General features: G+C 38.6%; 1 protein-coding gene across 16 annotated transcripts in view; it reads right to left on the bottom strand.

Annotated features, from left to right (window-relative positions):
* Window positions 1-7,359: 7,359 nt before the first annotated feature.
* The window catches only part of atp2b2 (ATPase plasma membrane Ca2+ transporting 2), a 142,684-nt gene continuing 132,336 nt past the window's right edge, over window positions 7,360-17,707 (bottom strand). For 12 of the 16 annotated variants that reach the window (XM_042224957.1, XM_042224956.1, XM_042224954.1 and 9 more), the window contains 3 exons: window positions 17,514-17,621; window positions 17,226-17,408; window positions 7,360-11,245 (listed from right to left, as the gene is read on the bottom strand). In XM_042224957.1, the coding sequence (XP_042080891.1) occupies window positions 10,934-11,245; window positions 17,226-17,408; window positions 17,514-17,621 (603 nt within the window). In that variant the 3' untranslated portion in view covers window positions 7,360-10,933. Of the gene's footprint in view, window positions 11,246-14,525; window positions 14,576-14,889; window positions 15,080-17,225; window positions 17,409-17,513; window positions 17,622-17,707 lie in introns of all 16 variants that reach the window. The other 4 variants (XM_042224962.1, XM_042224959.1, XM_042224963.1 and 1 more) reach the window with 2 other exon arrangements.

Consider the following 17,707-nt stretch of genomic DNA (forward strand, 5'->3'; position numbering starts at 1 on the left):
CCAAACTGTTTTTGGATTAAAAGAACAGGTAGACATTTTCTCCTAAAATTATCAGTATCTCAGATTTTTATCCTTCACAAGAAACCACAGACGAATGCTACTTTTGTTATAACAGGCTGAAAGTCAGAAATATTGAAAACAGCAGAGACGGCAGACCTAACATTATGCCACAGATGACCTCTGCTGGTCAGAATTTTGCAATGCATGTTCCCACCTCCAGCCCTCCACTCATCCACCTTCAGTTCTCTGTGATGTTCATTCAGTCTCCTCGACTGACCCCTAGCTTTGCTGCATGTGAAATAATCAGCAACAAGAAAATGATCTCATACTTCACAAGTACAATGCAGTCTAACACGTGAACCACAAATCAACGCACTTTCATTATTGCTGTATTTTGTTTTGCAAGTTTCAACTCTGCCGAAAGGCGTGTCATATCTTTTTTTGGCTAGTTTGCATAGTAGCCATGGCCCTGAGGTGTCTTTGGGATATAATGAGTCACCACATAGTCACCTTTGTTTTGAATCAACCAACAACATAGCTGTTTGTGCAGTGAATGCAACGTGTGTGTTTTCCCATGTCATTCCCACAGTCCCATCCCCCCAACAGGAACCATAGTCTCCCCTTATCCCATTAAGACAATTGCCAAGACTGGCATTCAAACGTGTGCACGTGCGTGTTTGTGCGTGCGTGCATGTGTGTCCGAAAGCACACACACCCATACACACACATATACGGACGAATGCACACAAATATACTGACCCATACACACACACTGGGCAGAGAAAGAGTAATTTCAAAATCAATCCTTTTGAAGAAAAAGAGTGAAAAAAGAATGAGAGCCTCAAAACCTCAACCAGTGTTGGCTGATTGTAAAGGACTGTCAGTTACCGCAGTCTTCTATTGGGCCAAAGGGAAGCAGCAGGATTCAACTTGGGGCCCAGTAAAGGGCTATTCTTCCTGGAAATCAGCCCTCGCACATGGACTTGAATGCGGCCTGAGGCTAATCTCCTGAGCTGTGGGAGTCCAATCTATATTCACAGGCTGTGCGACCCCAGCAGGCACGGCCATGCATGCTGATGCCACTACACACAGCACTAAGCTAGTGCTAAAGCTAAGTCAGGGTTAATGCTAATGTGTCCATCACATTTGCTCTGCAAATATGGATAAGGATATATTTTAAGATGTATAGAAATAAAGTTTCCAGTAATAAAGAATAAACAAGAGAATATTTTCTTGGGTATGTTGAAACCTTTTTGTGATCCCCATAATAAGGTACTGAACTACATTATTCTTTCCAGCAAACATATTAGAACATAATTAGGACATGAAAGGGATGTAAAATAAATTAGCAACGTGCCATTTCTCACTTAAAATCTTCTGTTCATCAAGCCATGTAAATAGCTTTGTGTTTTGTTTTTGTTGTATTTTCAATGTCCCGGGTTTTGCGTACTTTACCTCCTCCTCCAGAATAAATGTATAGCATCAAACTCCCAAAAAAAAAATTCCAGTGCAAGTCACGAAAATGGTGTGAACAGTTTTCATGCACTTGAAGTAGAAAGCTGTTCACAGCCAGGCCAAGTGTCATCTCAAATTGCTGAGAGCATCATGTGTGGTCTGGTCCATGTATGGTGACCTGAATTTGGGCAAGAGATAGAGCTGGTTTGGATTCAGGATCCAGACTTGAGCCAGCATACATGGGCCAAATCAGGGGTGTAATTAATATATTGTACCTGTGCCTGATTATTTATCTGGCAAAACCAGGTTTGGGCCATTACTATAGGCCAAACTATTGTGGCTAAAAGGATTGGATTGGGAAGCATACATTGCAATCAAAACCTGTCAGACTGAATGAGTCCCAACAGTTGTCACACTGGTATTTAAAATGAGCTCAGAGGGAAGTTATACTGTAGTAAGTATGGATGTCCCATTCTAGTAATAGTTTCCTAAAAACACACTAAACAAGCTGTTAAACAAACACACTGGTCAAGGTTATACTCATTACTGTTGGTGAGTGGCACATGAGGGACGGCGGTCATCGTCATCTATTAACCTGAGGACACCTTCACTATCATTAGTTTCTGGCCGTGTTTTCATTGCCTCATTAGTAATGTTCTCAGCAATGAATCTACTCCTCCTCAGCGTGTGCTTAACCAGCCAGCAGTCGATTAATAATCTGCATCTTATTCTGCCCTGATGGCTCAGTGAAATAACAGCCCGCATGTCAATGATTGAAACTGCACCCTTTAATTTATCAGCCTCTTATTTGAAATGCTGTGTGTGTTAATGGAGAGAGATTTTCATTCCTGTTGTGGCTTTTCATTATGACATGTATGATGCAAATTGATAGCTGATTAGACGGGATTTATTTTTTCCTATCAACAGTGGTTAAAGTGAGATTTTGCAGGTGTGGGGAGCCTAAAAACATAAGAAAAAGAAATACTTAGAAATAAGCCACATAACATCTTGTTTTGTGAGGTTGTGATCAGCTGACCTGTGTTGGTACTCAGATATTTATTGCTCATTGTGGATGTAGCCAACTGAACTTAACAAGACACATTCAAATGTTTAACAAGCTGTATGTGTAATTTTCCAAACCCTATATGCTAAAAGGGTAGAAGTTGATGTAACCTATCATTGACCATGAACACCATATTTGCTCTATGTCAGCCCAACTTACCAGTTTAGCCTACACTAAACCGTATCACACTGCTTAGTGTGGTACACAAATCTAGTTTACTTCAATTTCTTTTGTGAGATGGTTCATAGAAACACATCAGGCACACATAATGTATAGATCTAATATCTGATTTAAAGAATCAGAAGAATTTTAAATGAATTATAACAGTAAAATTAAAAAATGTCCTGTTTAACAGCTGAGCAGTGCTTACCTTTGAGAATAATCTCACATTTCCTCTTCTGTCTCTCATCTTTTTATCTCTTAATGTCACAAACTAATGTCTCTCTCTCTCTCAGTAACATTGCATTACATTGCATTAGCTCCCAAACACATTTGTAGCTAACTGCTCAGAAACGGTTTGTGTTTTTGGTGATATTTGTTGAGCTGTTTGAAAAGTTGCATTCGAAATTATTACTTCAAGTTACTGTTCATGCTTGCTCCTCTTCTGTGTTACTGTAGATACTGAAGTACAGCGACCACGAGTTTACATCTACATCATGAATACACCAAAAGGATAAGAAGAAAAACAACAGCCACGGCATGTTTTTATTTTCTTATCAGTGAGCACTGGAAGCAACGTCAGGCTGCTGTACATGAAAAATGTATTGACAGTAATATGCATTAACCTGCCTATCAAATGTCATTGCTTATTATCTAATGGTACTGGAAGTAATTGTGTCAAAAGTCATCATCTGCCAAACAGTGATTGTTGTCATTTGCCAAAAGAATTCATTTTTCTGTGTTTAAACTGTCTAAAAGGACTTATTATAAGTCATCTAGAAAGAACATGTCACAAATGTAAAGTCTGCAATCATTATGTTGACTAAGTGAATTTCATATATTGTTTATTTTATTCAGAAAAAAAGATTAAATGTCTCTTTTTCAAGAGACGTGGCCAAAAGGGGAGTAGAAATTGGAACAAAGGGGCAAGATTCATTGTTATGTAGACCACAGAGGAGGTACCACAGGTCATTTTTAATATTTTTGGTATAACCCCTTCATAACCCCTTCATGTTGACTACAGCTTAGCCACCAAATATTAACAAGAATATTGCACATAAAAAACCCACAAACAGACATTAGCAATCACTTTTTGGCAGATGATCACCTTTTCTTCTGCCCTCTGAAGCATTTTAGCACCCTTTAGCTTGTTGTTTTGATTCCCCTGTCTGTAGCTGTACTGTTTTGGTCTTATTTGATAAAAGGAAAAAAACTAAAAAACTATATATCCTACAAGCACAGCTAAAGCTAGGCCAAACAGGGCTATCAATACAGTATGTCGCTGGTGAACACAGTGAAACATTTAGCAGTTAAAGAGAAAGGTTGAAATGAGAGTATTAAATTTTCCCTAAAACTCCAAGTACTGATGATGCCTAATTTATACCAGAAGTTACAAATGTGTAACTGCTGTAGCTGACACAACAACACATTAATTTATGAAGGTAAACATGTGAGGCTGTAGGTGTGAGAACTTGCAGAATAAGATGTGACAACGTGAGATTTTCAATCACATTACCTGTTTCCCTCTCAGCATGGACATCTTCTCATAGGCTATTATAAAACCTGAATTTCTTTTGCACCCAGAGGAGTCTCCTCCTCAGTATTATCAAAATCTTATCAAAAATTCAAATGACACTGATTACTGGCTTCATTTTTCACAACTGCATGCAATGTCATTCATTTATAAAGTTGTTGCTTGAAATGTGATTTTTTTTTTCCGATTACAATCAAGCTGTTCAAGTTTGTTTTCAGAGCGGCCAAACATCCTGATAACAGCCTATGACAGAAAGTAAAGGACAAGAAAATAAGGGTAGTTGTTTTGCATCTAAATGAATACACCAAAGTGAATCTAATACATCCAACTGAATGATGTGATGACAACCTCATGAAAACATACTCTGCTGCAGAATGACCAGCCTGTATAATCACAACCTCTGTCTCACAATACAGACATACAGATGTTCTCGCGATCTTCCCATGGATGAACAAGGACATATGCCATCTCTAGTGAAATACTGCCCTCCAGTGGAATCAAACTTTCAGATAAACATCAACCAGGACCTTTCTATTACGCAACAAAAAATAAATAAAAATAAATAATGACTGAGTTTGATTATATTGATACTGGCAGGTGTAGTACATTTTTAATAAAGTCGAGAGAAAACTCATGAGAACTTGAAAAGAAGGCAAGCTCCCAACACTACCATGATCTGAATGACTGATAACTTACACAAACTTAGTGGAAAAGACATCATCAAGCCTTCCATCTCAACACTGGAGACCAGTCCCATGAGAACCTTTTGGACATCACCAGATTTCAGGTATGGGCAGATGTTCTTCCACATTTTTAAATGTATTTCACTTAAACACAACTCCTTTAACGAGCACAACCTAAAATTTCAATACTTGGACTTCTGTAAGTACTTGAACATAGACTTGTGTAATTTGTCCAAACCAAAATAAATACCTTCCCCTCCTTCATTACCATTGCTTAAATGACATGAGCAAGGCCTCTTGGGCTCTACAAACAGATAAAAGTGTTGCTGTAATGAGCAGCTTTAGGTGTACCTGGGTGAATATCAATGTAGGCTCCCTCCAAAACTGTACTAAGATTGAGGAGAAAATCACACTGCTACTCAGACTCATTTGGTCATCACTTTCATTTTTTTTTTCAATGCTATATTAGTCCTCCAAAAGTGGTTAAAGTGTACGTGTCTCTATAAAAACCTCTCAGAAGCATATACTGTTTCTCCTCTGTCACGTTCATGTTCTGATATTGTCTCTCTCGCTGCTTTAGATCCATCTTCTTGTGTTTGCAATACAGTGCACGTGTTAGCTTTCCACTCTTGGTGAGTTAATCTGAAAACAAACTAGATAAACTCACACAACACACAACATCAAAGACAAATGACACTGGTGAAAGCTCATTTTTGAGGAGAGGTGACTTTAAAGTATCTGGACCCAGTGTATTTATTTTCCCTTCCACTACACAGCTGGGTCCAGTCAGGTGTAGTCTGTGGTGTTCCGGCTATGATGTAGTGTATGATAAATATGCACACATATATATTTAAAACCCTATGTGCTCTTTTTACCCTCTAAAATTTGGTGTGGAGTTTAAAGGTACCCTGTGGAGTTTCAGATCAATAGTCACACTTTCAACATCTGTCTGTTTTCAATTTTTTGAATCATGCACATTCACCATACACACTGTTCCTGTTTTGTTTCTTCTCACAGACCTCTCATAAAAATTGATGTAGCTGCTGTGACATTACCCACTGGTGTTTAACCCTTTATCAAAAGCCTCAAGTGTAATATGTTGGTTATTGGCCACTTGTTTTTTGTTTTTTGTAAGAACTACTAGAATTTAAAAAATTCTGAAAAATTCTTGTGTAGACTGTAAAAGTAACTGTGCACATGCAAACACTCTCAAAAGGCATCAACGCCACAAAAATAGTGAAGAGTTCCAGTTGATGTGACTGATAGTAGCTGGCTTCTAGTCATTGTTAAAAAACGATGGATTCGAAAGGTGAACCCAAAGTAGAAGTGCCTGAAACCTGCATTGTTTCAGGCACTAGGAGGCAATAGCTGAGAATGAAAAATAATAACCATCATCCTGAGAACCAATGAAAAAGGCATCTTTCATTGTAACTGATTTTGTGATTTCCTGCCTGTTTGGAGGCTACCCAAACACATGAGATATCATTGGAAAGGCCAGGATGTCCTCTACTGAGTACAATAGGACTGTTTAGGGTAGCTCAAGTAAGTAAGAAGATACAGACCAAAAACAAATATCCATTACAGAGGACATTCATGAATAGGATAGGTCTCAGGAGGCTATGGAAAAGGCTGACTGCCAGGACCTCAGCAGGGATGAGAACAGAGGATTCATAGTTACTGGTAGCAACTTGTGACTTACAAGTGAGTGATCCCTGAGCATGTAGTTAGATCCATCCCTTGTAGTCACATCTGGTTCCAAAAGGATGATGAGGATGAAAATATTCATTTTACCAATCAGTGGGTGATGTTACTGTAGCTAAGTCAATCTGCTCATTATGGCTTTGTTTCACACGGAACCTTAAGGACACATAAATATGATATATACATTCAAATATTAAATATTAGTTTAAAAGAAAACTCTATAAGGCACCTTTAACTCATGGTACTAGTTTGAAATTTTGTGTTAAAATTAGCTTTAAAAATACATTTTGAAGGCAACAGTAGAGAGCTTCCTTTGGTTGAACCTGTTACAGTGCAAAAGTGTATTAGAGCAGAAAATAAATAAAAAGGAAGGAAGAGAGAGAGAGAGGGAAAGAAGAACTGACTCACAACAAAAGTCCTGGCCCAACTTCAAATGAGGACGTAGCAATTATGTGGTCGTCGCCTAGGTCGCTCTGGTGTTTCCTCAGTATAAGCGGTCATAAAAATAAAAGGATTTTAGGTGAAGAACATCAGGAAGTTCTTTCTCAGTGATGCTGACAATCCTAAAATTTGTGAAATCCTTTGAAGTAAATCAGTAAAGTTGAAGAAAGAAAAAATAACAGAAAACAGTGAAACAATCAAAGTCATCACTGACATTACAAAGCGACATACACCAAATCAGAACAGGACATGTTAGATGGGGCCAGGACACACCATGCTGGGTCATGCTGCTCTGGGAGATTTATTTAGTTAGTGATTTTTCCTTTTTTTTTTTGTTCTTTTTTTTGTTTATTATGTTGTTCACTTGCGCTGTCAGGAGTGTAGTAAATGGGACAGTCAAGCAGCAAGAGTCACAGTTCATCATCATCATCATCATCATCATTATCATCATCATCACTATCACCACCATTATTATCATTCTCCTAATGGTATCATAATAATAATTTCATCATCATCATCATTATTGAACTTTTTCCTCAAGCTAGAAAATAATTTACATCACATTGTTTTTACTGACTTTTGAGACCACAAACATTCCAGCAACACACTCTAGGAATAAGGGTGGGTAACAATCAGAAAAGCATGACTTTTTGCATAGTATTAAATGAACAAAGACATTGAGTTCTTTATTTACAATTATTGTATAGATAAAAAAAAATATCATAAAAACAAGATGAACACTTAAATCACTTACCCATAAATGGCTAAGTATGCCAAAAAAGTTATTTGTTGGCATTTCTCTTTTTCTTTGTTCCACAAACTGCATGCTGCTAAATACAGTACATCGAGGCAGGTGAGAGTATATTGCAAAAAGTATCATTGTTATCATCATCATCGTCATCATTATCAGTGTCATCGTCAAAGTTATTATTGGTTCCTACAGCACGTGTTATGATTGGGATGTAATCACGGTGTTTTCTGACAGGAGCAGTGATTGATCACATACAGCCAAACGGCTGCATCGGCAGTATGACTCATTGTGGTGCATGATGGTAGATGTAGTCAGGAGGAGCTCCTGTGTCCACACCAGTGGAGTTCCTGTCCTCGATGGACTCATCGCTGTATTTACAAAGATTATTTTTTAAACTCAGTTTCTTTGCATCCCCTTAAAGCTGAATGTCCTCCCGGATGTAAAAGTGGTTTGAGAATATTGGCTCAAGTCTTTTTTTTTAATATTATTATTATTATTATTGAAAATGCTATTGTTTTGTATTTGTTTTGTTTATTGTTTTACAGTTTTTACAGAGAAACAAATAAATTGTCAAGTTAAAACAATGGAAAGAAAACAAAAGAAATCAACAGCTTTCGAGCAAAATATTAGAACCCAAACTGGGTTTTTTTCTTTCTCCAACTTAAATAAGACAGATTTTTTTATTCAGATGGTCCATGTTACGTTTTCAACACGCCTGAGCTGACTGGTAAAGCTTGTGCACCCTCTCCAGATGGACAGATTGGCTGGGAAATGACAGAGGAGGAGGATATAAAAAAAGAAGAGAGATAGAACTTGTTGGATAAATGATCGTATATACTTTACTAGCTTATAGAATTTTTGTTTTTAGAAAAATCTGGAGGTTTTTTTTCTTTTCAAGTTGCATAATGAGCCTATCACGTCATGCTTGCCAGTGATTTCGATTAGTAATAGAAATACAATAGTACAGGCTAGTTAAGTGGCCTTGTCCTTCGGAGTGCAATAAGACTGGGTAAATGTGCCTTCTGTATGTAACATCTGTCTGGTAATGTCTGATTGGTCAAAGCACAATAAATAGTTTACAACTAGTGAGTACAGTTGAGATGCTAGAGTACTGTATATTCTGTGACGGCAGGAAGACAAGCTTGGTTAAAACACACAAAAGCACATCTAGAATTACACCACAGAAGTTTTCATTCATAACCAGATAGTGCAGAAAATCTTTTTTTTCTCATATATATATATATATATATATAGAAAAAGAGTCAAAGCAACATTCCATTTTTGTTCTCATTTCTTCTTTTTTTTTTCAGTTTTTCTGTTTTCTTAGATGTTAAAAATGTCTGCAGCTTTGTGTGGCTGCATGTGTCTCTGCTAGAGGAAAAGAAACTCCTTTAATCAAAAATAAACCAATAGGTTAAATAAAAAATAGACACAACGCAAAAAATATTCCATGTTTTCAACCGAAACGTTTTGATTTCCGTGCGGTACAGAGAAGCCAAATATAACTGCAAATTTCTAATATGACTCAGCTGCAGCCTTTTGATGGTCATAGATTTGTTTTTGTTTTTTTTTAAAAACGTCAAGTCCTTTGAAGAAGCAGGTTTATCTAGAAGAGTTCGCTATAAAGGTCCTGATATCAGCCTTTGACTCGAGCCCTGACCCCAGGCCAGTGCTGAAGCACAGAGAAAAATAAGACATAATCTTAACAAAAGAGAAGAAGCAGTGGATAAAAGGAATAAAATATCCCCCTCTGTCACAAAAAGGAGGCCTCCGTTTAGAAAAAAACCAAAGGCAAGCCACTCCAACTTGATCCCAACAATCATATAGAGTAATACTAAGATTCCACAATTACTATGTATCCCATTATATTTTGGTTTCTTTTTGTTGTTAAACCTCTAAAAATATCTACATTATTTGACAAGACAGCAGGCAAATTCCAGCACAGGGTTTTTCAGTAATAACACACCGAAACAGCTCTGGTCCATCTGAGCTTCGACTTTGCCTTCCTCCTTCTAGAAACCAGGAAGTTTATCTCTACGAGGTTGTAAACAAATTACATTCTCTTTAAGACATAAATAAGTCAAAGGTATTGGAGCCACTGAAGCAGGAACAAGGCAACATGCCAACAAACAAAGATAAACTCTCTCTAAATATATTTATATGTATTTAAATTTATAGAATATATCCCATAAATGCTATCATCATTATTATTATTTTGCATTCCTCTTTACGGACAGGTGCAAAACTGTTGTGCAAGTTGAGCCCTACCACCTCGATACACATTTCCGTTTATGGATGAAATAAATTTGTACAGTTGGGTACATGTTCATGCCACACAGAAGAGGGGACTTTGCAGGCCAGAAACTCAGAGATGCTGTCTTTAAAATCGCAGTCCACAGTGAGGCCTAGCCCATCAGAACCAAAGAACTCCAATAAAATTAAAAGCCTTTTAAATAAAACCTGGGTAATGTACATTCATGCAGGAGCAACAATAATAAGAACAATAATAATCAGAATCAGAATTAGAATAATAACAATATTTTTCAATTTAATTTAAACTATTATCAGTATTAACAATGTTTTTCGTTGAGGAGAGGAAGAGTGAGCAGAGTTTAAAGTCTGTCCTCTTGTGTGATTTTTACTCCTCAGCAGTCTCCCTCCTCATCGTCCTCCTCCCAGTGCCGCTAAAGACACCGTTCGTACATATGCGCAGTCAGACCCACGCTTATACAGTACATGCTAACCAGTACAAGTGTATTGTCGTACACACCACCGTGACTGCCGCTGTACTCATACAACCACAAAAGCAGGATGGCTGTGTAGGTTTTGTGGCTTTCTTGCGCTTTTTTGATTGTATGCTAGTTTGTTTTTTCTTTTCACCTTGACATATTACTTAGATTTTCTCTGCTTTGAAAGGAGCAGAGCGCTTCAAGGGCTCTAGGCTAAGGGAAAATGGTGGACATTTTCCCCCCAGGACTGTGTTGCCGGTAGGTAGCGGTTTGGGGGAGCTCGAAGTTGAGAATTGGGTGAAAATTTGGGGGTGAAGACTTGTATGGTTACAGTTAAAGGTCTGGAGGAATTGGAGGAGGTGTCCCGACAATGTGAGGAAACAACATTAGAGGTTAGAGCTGAGTTTAGGATCAGGGTTAGAGGCTTGTCTCCAAGCTGTGCAGAGGACTGGCAGGGCTGGAGGACGCAGCTGATTTACTGGTATCGATAGTGAGATTAATGCCACTGTCAATAGCGTTGTTGTTCTTGTTAGGGGACGAGGGCTGGCTTGAGTACTTCATTCTTCTACGAGCAGAATCATCGTCCGTGTCATCAATAAGGGGGATGTTGGGCGTGGAGTCTTCTATCCTAAACTCAGGGTGTGTCATGAAGTTGTGGATGGATGTTCTGGAGTCTGGTTTTTCCAGGCCTTCATACAGGGAGCTACGGAATGCATTCACAACTCGGATCTGACATGGAAAGGGACAAAACAAAACAAAAAAACAAGAAGAAAAATGGTAAGAGGTGATGCCGGAGACAATATCAAAGGGTTGGAGGTACCCTCGAGATGAAAGAAAAGGTGGGGGGGTGGGAGGGTTTGAAGAGAAAAGGGGCATAGAAGGAGGGATCCTCTCATTTGAGGATAAAGAGTTAAAGAAGGAGCAGAAGGTGGAGGAACAGCAAGGGAGAAGGCGACTGCAGCCTGTGTTCTGCTTTCACAAGATGACTACAGTCACAAGTCATTCAATTTTGGCGTGCACTAAGGAAAACTGTGAGGAACACAATCATAAAAAAACACAACAAAATCATACATTTCAAGAAAAACAAATACCAAAGCAACACGAATGCTCGTTGTAAGTATACGCTTTAGTCCAATGTGCTGTATACCTAGAAACAAGCCACGTTAATAAATGGAATGCTTACAGAAAATTTAAAGGAGAATATCACATGCAAGTTTGTAGAAATCTGGTGGACGAGGTCAGTAAGAAGGAAGGAGGTTAGATCTGAGAGATCCAATCAAGTGGTTTAAAAACTTCTGAAGATACCAGAACACTGTCTGGGACAATATCCACACAGACTCTGAGTGGGACACACAAACACACGAGTATAGCACACGGTGGGTATGGCATGGTCTCAAACAGGGCAATGGACAGTCAAGCCTGCATGAGGTTGGCTCAACACAAGCATCGCAGTGTAAAAACTCACAACAAAACAATAAAACCAAAAGCAAAACAGTGGCATTGAGACAACGAGCAAACACAGCAGGTTAAAATGTGACAAACACAGAAAATGAACAGGAGCTAAACACAAACTACATGCAACATGACAACAGGACAGTGAGGGAGTGGTGAACACCGGCACACAGAGTACAGACACTAAACACATGGAAGTGAATAATGAAAATAAGAGTTTTACTGTCAGACGTCTGACGGTCAAAGCATGTTCCTGAGTCCATGCACGTCGACGTAAACACTCAAGTATAAGGTCCAAACAACTATGTGACAATTTATTGAGACTAAAAAGTAGCACAGTAGTCACAGACTATGGCAAATTGCTGTTTTCATAAACCCTGTGTGCATCTTCAATTTATTTTGTAAAAACATCCTACTAACGTTTTACAAGAAACTAAATCATGACAAAAATGTGAGGTATTTGGAAAAAACTGCATCAGTATTGTTGCTGGGTTTTAATTGATAATTGGCTTTACATTTACATTATTAACTCAATTCTCGTTTAAAGTAGCTGAAACTAAAGAAATGAAAATAAATTGCTGTTGAATGTAGCAACAACATATCAATGCTTTTATGTATTTTGTGTTTCCAGTTAATAAAACGTTTAATTAAACATAAGAAACCTGTTTTCTCATTCTTCACAGGAGCAGTGAATACACTAAATGGACAAAAATACTGGGACAGGAAACCCATGCCTGTGAAGCTCCCGCTGCACAGTTTTTATGCTGATGTTAATCCGAGAGGAGTTTTGGAGCCCTGCAGTTACTGACTCAGCAGAGACTTGATAACCTTTACACATTATGCGCCTTCACTTGTCACCAGGCATGGCAATCTACTGCCTGGAGTCCCAGGCCAGCAGGGGACCCCAAGGTCTGATCAACCTCAAACTACAGCAATGGTAATATGCAAGGTTTGCAATGCCAGTAGTTGAGACCTGACTTCCCTAAGGGGTCCTGCCCACCTTTACTCACTCCCATCGCAAGTGGCACACATCAGTCTGTTTAAACAAGCCAAATGTTAGGAAACCTTTTAGGAGTGAAAATAGACAGAAGAAGAAGAGGGGGAAAAGCAGGACATTGGGGAATGAAGCAAACAATAATGGCTAATAAATATATTGCTCACTAGCTACAGTAAATGCTACTAGTCTAGCCTTAAATGTAGGGGAGAGACAGTCAAAATCATGAAGCTTCCACTAACATGAAGTTATTTCTTCTCTTTACTTAGATGTTTAACATTAGCTAACTTAGCTAGCAGAGCAGCATAGTTAGGACACTGGCAATGGGCCTGTTTGCATAGCTGGCATGTTAAAGCAACACAGAAGCTAGCTACAGTATTAACAGTTTTTAACTTAGTCTTGGGCATTGTTGTCAAAATAAACATGGTTTCTGCCATAAGTAATGTTTTACTGTCATTTTATCGGACTATTGTTTGTGGCGGTGGAGTCAAATTATTTAAAACAAAGTGGCAGTAAATGCTGTTGGCGGGTCCTTCTGTGAATTTTTGTCTGGGGCCCCAAAAGAACAACAACCTTGTTCTGTAACTTTATGGTGAAAACAATCGAATTCAGTAATTACGAAATGTGGCCCAATACTTTTGTCCATGTAGTGTATTTGAAATTTAAACTCTGCCACAAACCTTAAGACTACAATATTCCTTCTAATTTTAAGATATTAGATTTATAAAGCTTTGAGAATAGTGCATATTATATGGCAAACATTCTGGTAGTGCTGCAGTAACTGTGGTGGAGTAGGTGTAAGGAGAGAAATGAAAATTAATAATAAACAGAAGCCTGTCTGGATGATTGCATGTGACAGGATGTCTGACAAGTAACACTGATGGGGTGTCAAAAAAGGGTGGGGGCTGATTTTACTTTGCTGCAGAGGATCTATGTCTGTAACTATGGTAACATGACAGTCAACTACACCAACAGTATGAAGCAACAAGACGGGATGAATTATTGGTACACTACTGCCTTATAGTGAGTACCCTGGCCCCGATTCCAGTTTGCACAACCTTCACATGGGATTTAATTTGATTTTCATAAAGCAGGTTGTTGTCAGTGAGGATGTGTGTGTCCATGTGTGCAAAAGAGAGTGAGAGAGACAGAAAGATGAAGGTGGGCAAATCATTAAATAACACAGACGCTTTTGACTAAAATACACACTCGCCTCAAAGTTTGCAATGTGGCAGTCAAATGTGAAAATATTTTAAGCCAAATATACCACCGCTACCTGAATATTTTCTTGTCACTGCTGGTGATTCAGCTCAAAGGACATGTAGGAGGTAAAATTTGTTTTATGCCAAGCCAATGTGATTTGCCACAACAGCGTCACACTCCCAGGTTAAAAAAACAAACAAAAACAAAGTTAACACTGCAACTTATACTTGAATGTTCACCCAGTGACTTGGTGATTTGATTGGAATTAGTTCACATTAATGTCTATAAAGACATAAAAATGTGAGGTTTGGATGAGGGGATGATGGATGGAAGATGAGCAGAGGGAGACAAACTCACAACCTGAAATGTCACGCCGTGGGTATCACCCTTAGTCCTGCGCTCCTAGCACTCTGAGGAAACAAACACACATTCACCAATGAGAAGACAGTACACCCAACCATGGGACGAGATATCAAGATGAATTTGAAATCCAGCGTGAACAAGAAAAAGACAGAAGAAATAGAGAAAATGAAAACGCAAATAGCAAGAACGAAAGACAAAAAAAAAAAAATCTTCAGAAATGCCAACCTCAAGATGGAGACTGTTGTTGTAAATTAAAAACAAATAAATCAATAAACTACAAAAAATAACTTTCTGCTCATGACAGGATGGCACCCCTGAAGCAAAGAGAGTGGAGAAGCAGACTGACAGAGTTCTGACTCACGGCCAGTAGTGGGAGGAGCAGTAGCAGCAGTAGTGCTTGTAGGAGAGGAAAGGGCATTGGACAAGGACACGTGACTAGGACTAGAAACATTGGTTACATCCTGGGTCTGGCTGGTGGTGGATGATTGGCGTCTCAGAGCCCCTGCCCCCTGAAAGGAGGTGCCACTCTTGAAGGTGTTGACTACTTCAATCTGTAGGAGAGCGGGACAGGAGAGGACAAATGGCTGCTCAGAGTGACACAGACCAAATGGTAACACAGGTTGATTGGTAGGGTGACTGGTGGTAGAGGGAGTATCTCAGTCATGACATGATGGAGGGCAGCTAAAAGTCAGGGTGTGGTGTCCCCACAGCAAAAACACTGAATCTGATCTAAAGAGCTGGTTCACCCAAATTACATGTGAGCTATAATGGTGGCCATGCAAATACTCTGGGTTCCCTTCAGATTTGTTGCGTGATGCTGATACAGAGCAACATTAAAAACATTTTATTAAAATTCAGGAGCTAATATTTATCTCTGGAAAAAAAACACAAATCATTTTCGTGTAAAATTTAAGAGAAGTAAGCGTGAGCAAGTCTACAGTAGAAGAACTTTCTACAAAGCAAACATTTTATGTTCGTTCTGATAGTGTTTCTTTTTTACCCAGAGTAACACTGATGTTGTTTGCATTATTGTTCTACGTTATTAGCACCACAGAACAAACTTGTATTCAGTACCTAAAATATGATATTACAAAACCTTGGGAAATTACAACTTTCTGCATGGCCAGATAGCATAAGAGGAAGATTGCCAAAAGCTTTGTTTTCCTTTAATTTGGGTGATCCCACCCTTTGACTTACTATCTGATGTAAACAAATTAAATTCACAGATGCAGCCATTCACATCATGCAGTGCATGTTGTTTTGTGACATCTTCACTGAAAAAGAAAGTTAAGATTTAGTTCAAATTGGGTTTCGTTTTTCTTTCTTTTGTTTAAATTCCTGACCAATGCATATACAGTTGTGATTAGAAGTTTATATGTACTCATCATGGGTGTCAATGTCATGGTAAATTGGGGCTTTAAATTATTTATTTGACCTGTTCTTTTTGCAGGGTAGAATGATTATGCAGAATTTACCACTTCAACCAACCTCCTCTCATCTGATGATGAAAGTTTGGCTCTTATTCCAGACCTTGGCAAATTGTACATATGTGCAATTAACTTGTACTGAGGTAGACATCTACAGTTGTCCTTCTTGGATCCTCAGTGAGTTCCTTGGTCTTTCATATTGTTCTGAATGTGAGTGTGACTGATCAGTCATGATCACTAATGAGAAGTTATTAAGCCTTAAAGTCAATTTAAAAGGCATTGTAGAACCTTAAGCAGACTTTATTACATATATATTTGAGCTTAGATATGGATCAGAGAAAATACAAAATAAATTCAAACTTTTGCACCCAGTTATTGTTTCTTAAAGTCATTACAGACATTCGCTGTACAATCATTCAACCCTGGAAAAAGAACAGTTCAAAGCAATCATTAAAAGCTCCAAAGTACCATGACATTCATGCCCATGATGACTGTATGTAAACTTCTGACCACAGCTGACCACAATGACTCATTTTAATTTGATCATAACCAGCTTATTAATAAGGATTCTATACTTTAACACTAAACACTGTCATTTGCGTACAGCACAGATACTGTTCTGGCTGTAGTTTTTTAACTTGCTCTTGCGGATGTTAGGCAGCATCTGTCCACAGTACTACACCCAGGCCCATCAATAACACATCAGTGAGACGAAACCAGATCCAGCACACAAGCCGGACTGTCTGCAATATCACAGTGATACCGGTCTGCAGAGCTCACAAATGTGAAAACAGTTCAGTGGCTATATACTTGTATTTAACTCTTGGAGCTTCCACAGGTCCATGGCGGTGATCTAGGCAGTCCAGCGAGGCAAAATGGCATCTTTATGCTCCTGAGTAATTCATCTTGAGATAAAAGGACTTTAAAACTGTGACTGACTAACATGACCAACATATAAAATACAGTCTATCACTTCCTCATGGGCAATGCCTGAGGTGGAGAGACCTACACAAAACAGATCTTCTGAGAAACACAGACAAACAGTAAAAGAGAAGCTTTTTAGTAAATATTAGGGGTGACATATTTACCTTTTAGTGTTTTTATTATATAACTGGACAAAATTATTATATTATTATTATGGAACTCAGCATATTATTGTGTAAAATTAAAGGGAATCTTAAACTGATTTTTAAACAAGTAACCAAAACAAGTCCACATGCTGTATCCATATATTAACTGGGATTGAACTGTCTCTGTTACTTGCCCTCACCTGAGTCTGAATGCGGTTGAGTCCTCTGAACCAGAGGATCTGTCCTCTCCTCAGCTCCCTCTCTGCGTGGTCGATCTCCTCATTTTCTTCATTAACATCCTCCTCTGGCAGCTCATCTTTCTGAGTTAACTGCCCTGCCCGCCGCAGGAAGCGCAGTCTGCTATTGGGTACGGTGGCTATCACCTAACCCGCAGAGAAGTAAAAGCACTAAGTGATGTACTTACTGTAGAGATGCACAGACAGGAAAATTGACCAAAAGACTTAGAAAGGGAAAACTTTGCCTATTACCTGTCCCCACACAAGCTCCCCCAGCCCGAGGAAAACACACCACATCCACTTTTCCAAGTCTAGAGGTTGACAGCTGAATGGCTTCCCTCCAAACTGCACAATCACGATCTATGCAAAGTATAAAGTACATAGAAAACTGAAAATTACCATTACTTATCTGAAAAAAAATATAATAATGAATAATTAAAATTAAA

This window comes from Haplochromis burtoni, unplaced genomic scaffold (assembly GCF_018398535.1).
Source record: "Haplochromis burtoni strain Fernald_Lab_line unplaced genomic scaffold, NCSU_Asbu1 Contig_156, whole genome shotgun sequence".
Lineage (NCBI taxonomy): Eukaryota > Metazoa > Chordata > Actinopteri > Cichliformes > Cichlidae > Haplochromis > Haplochromis burtoni.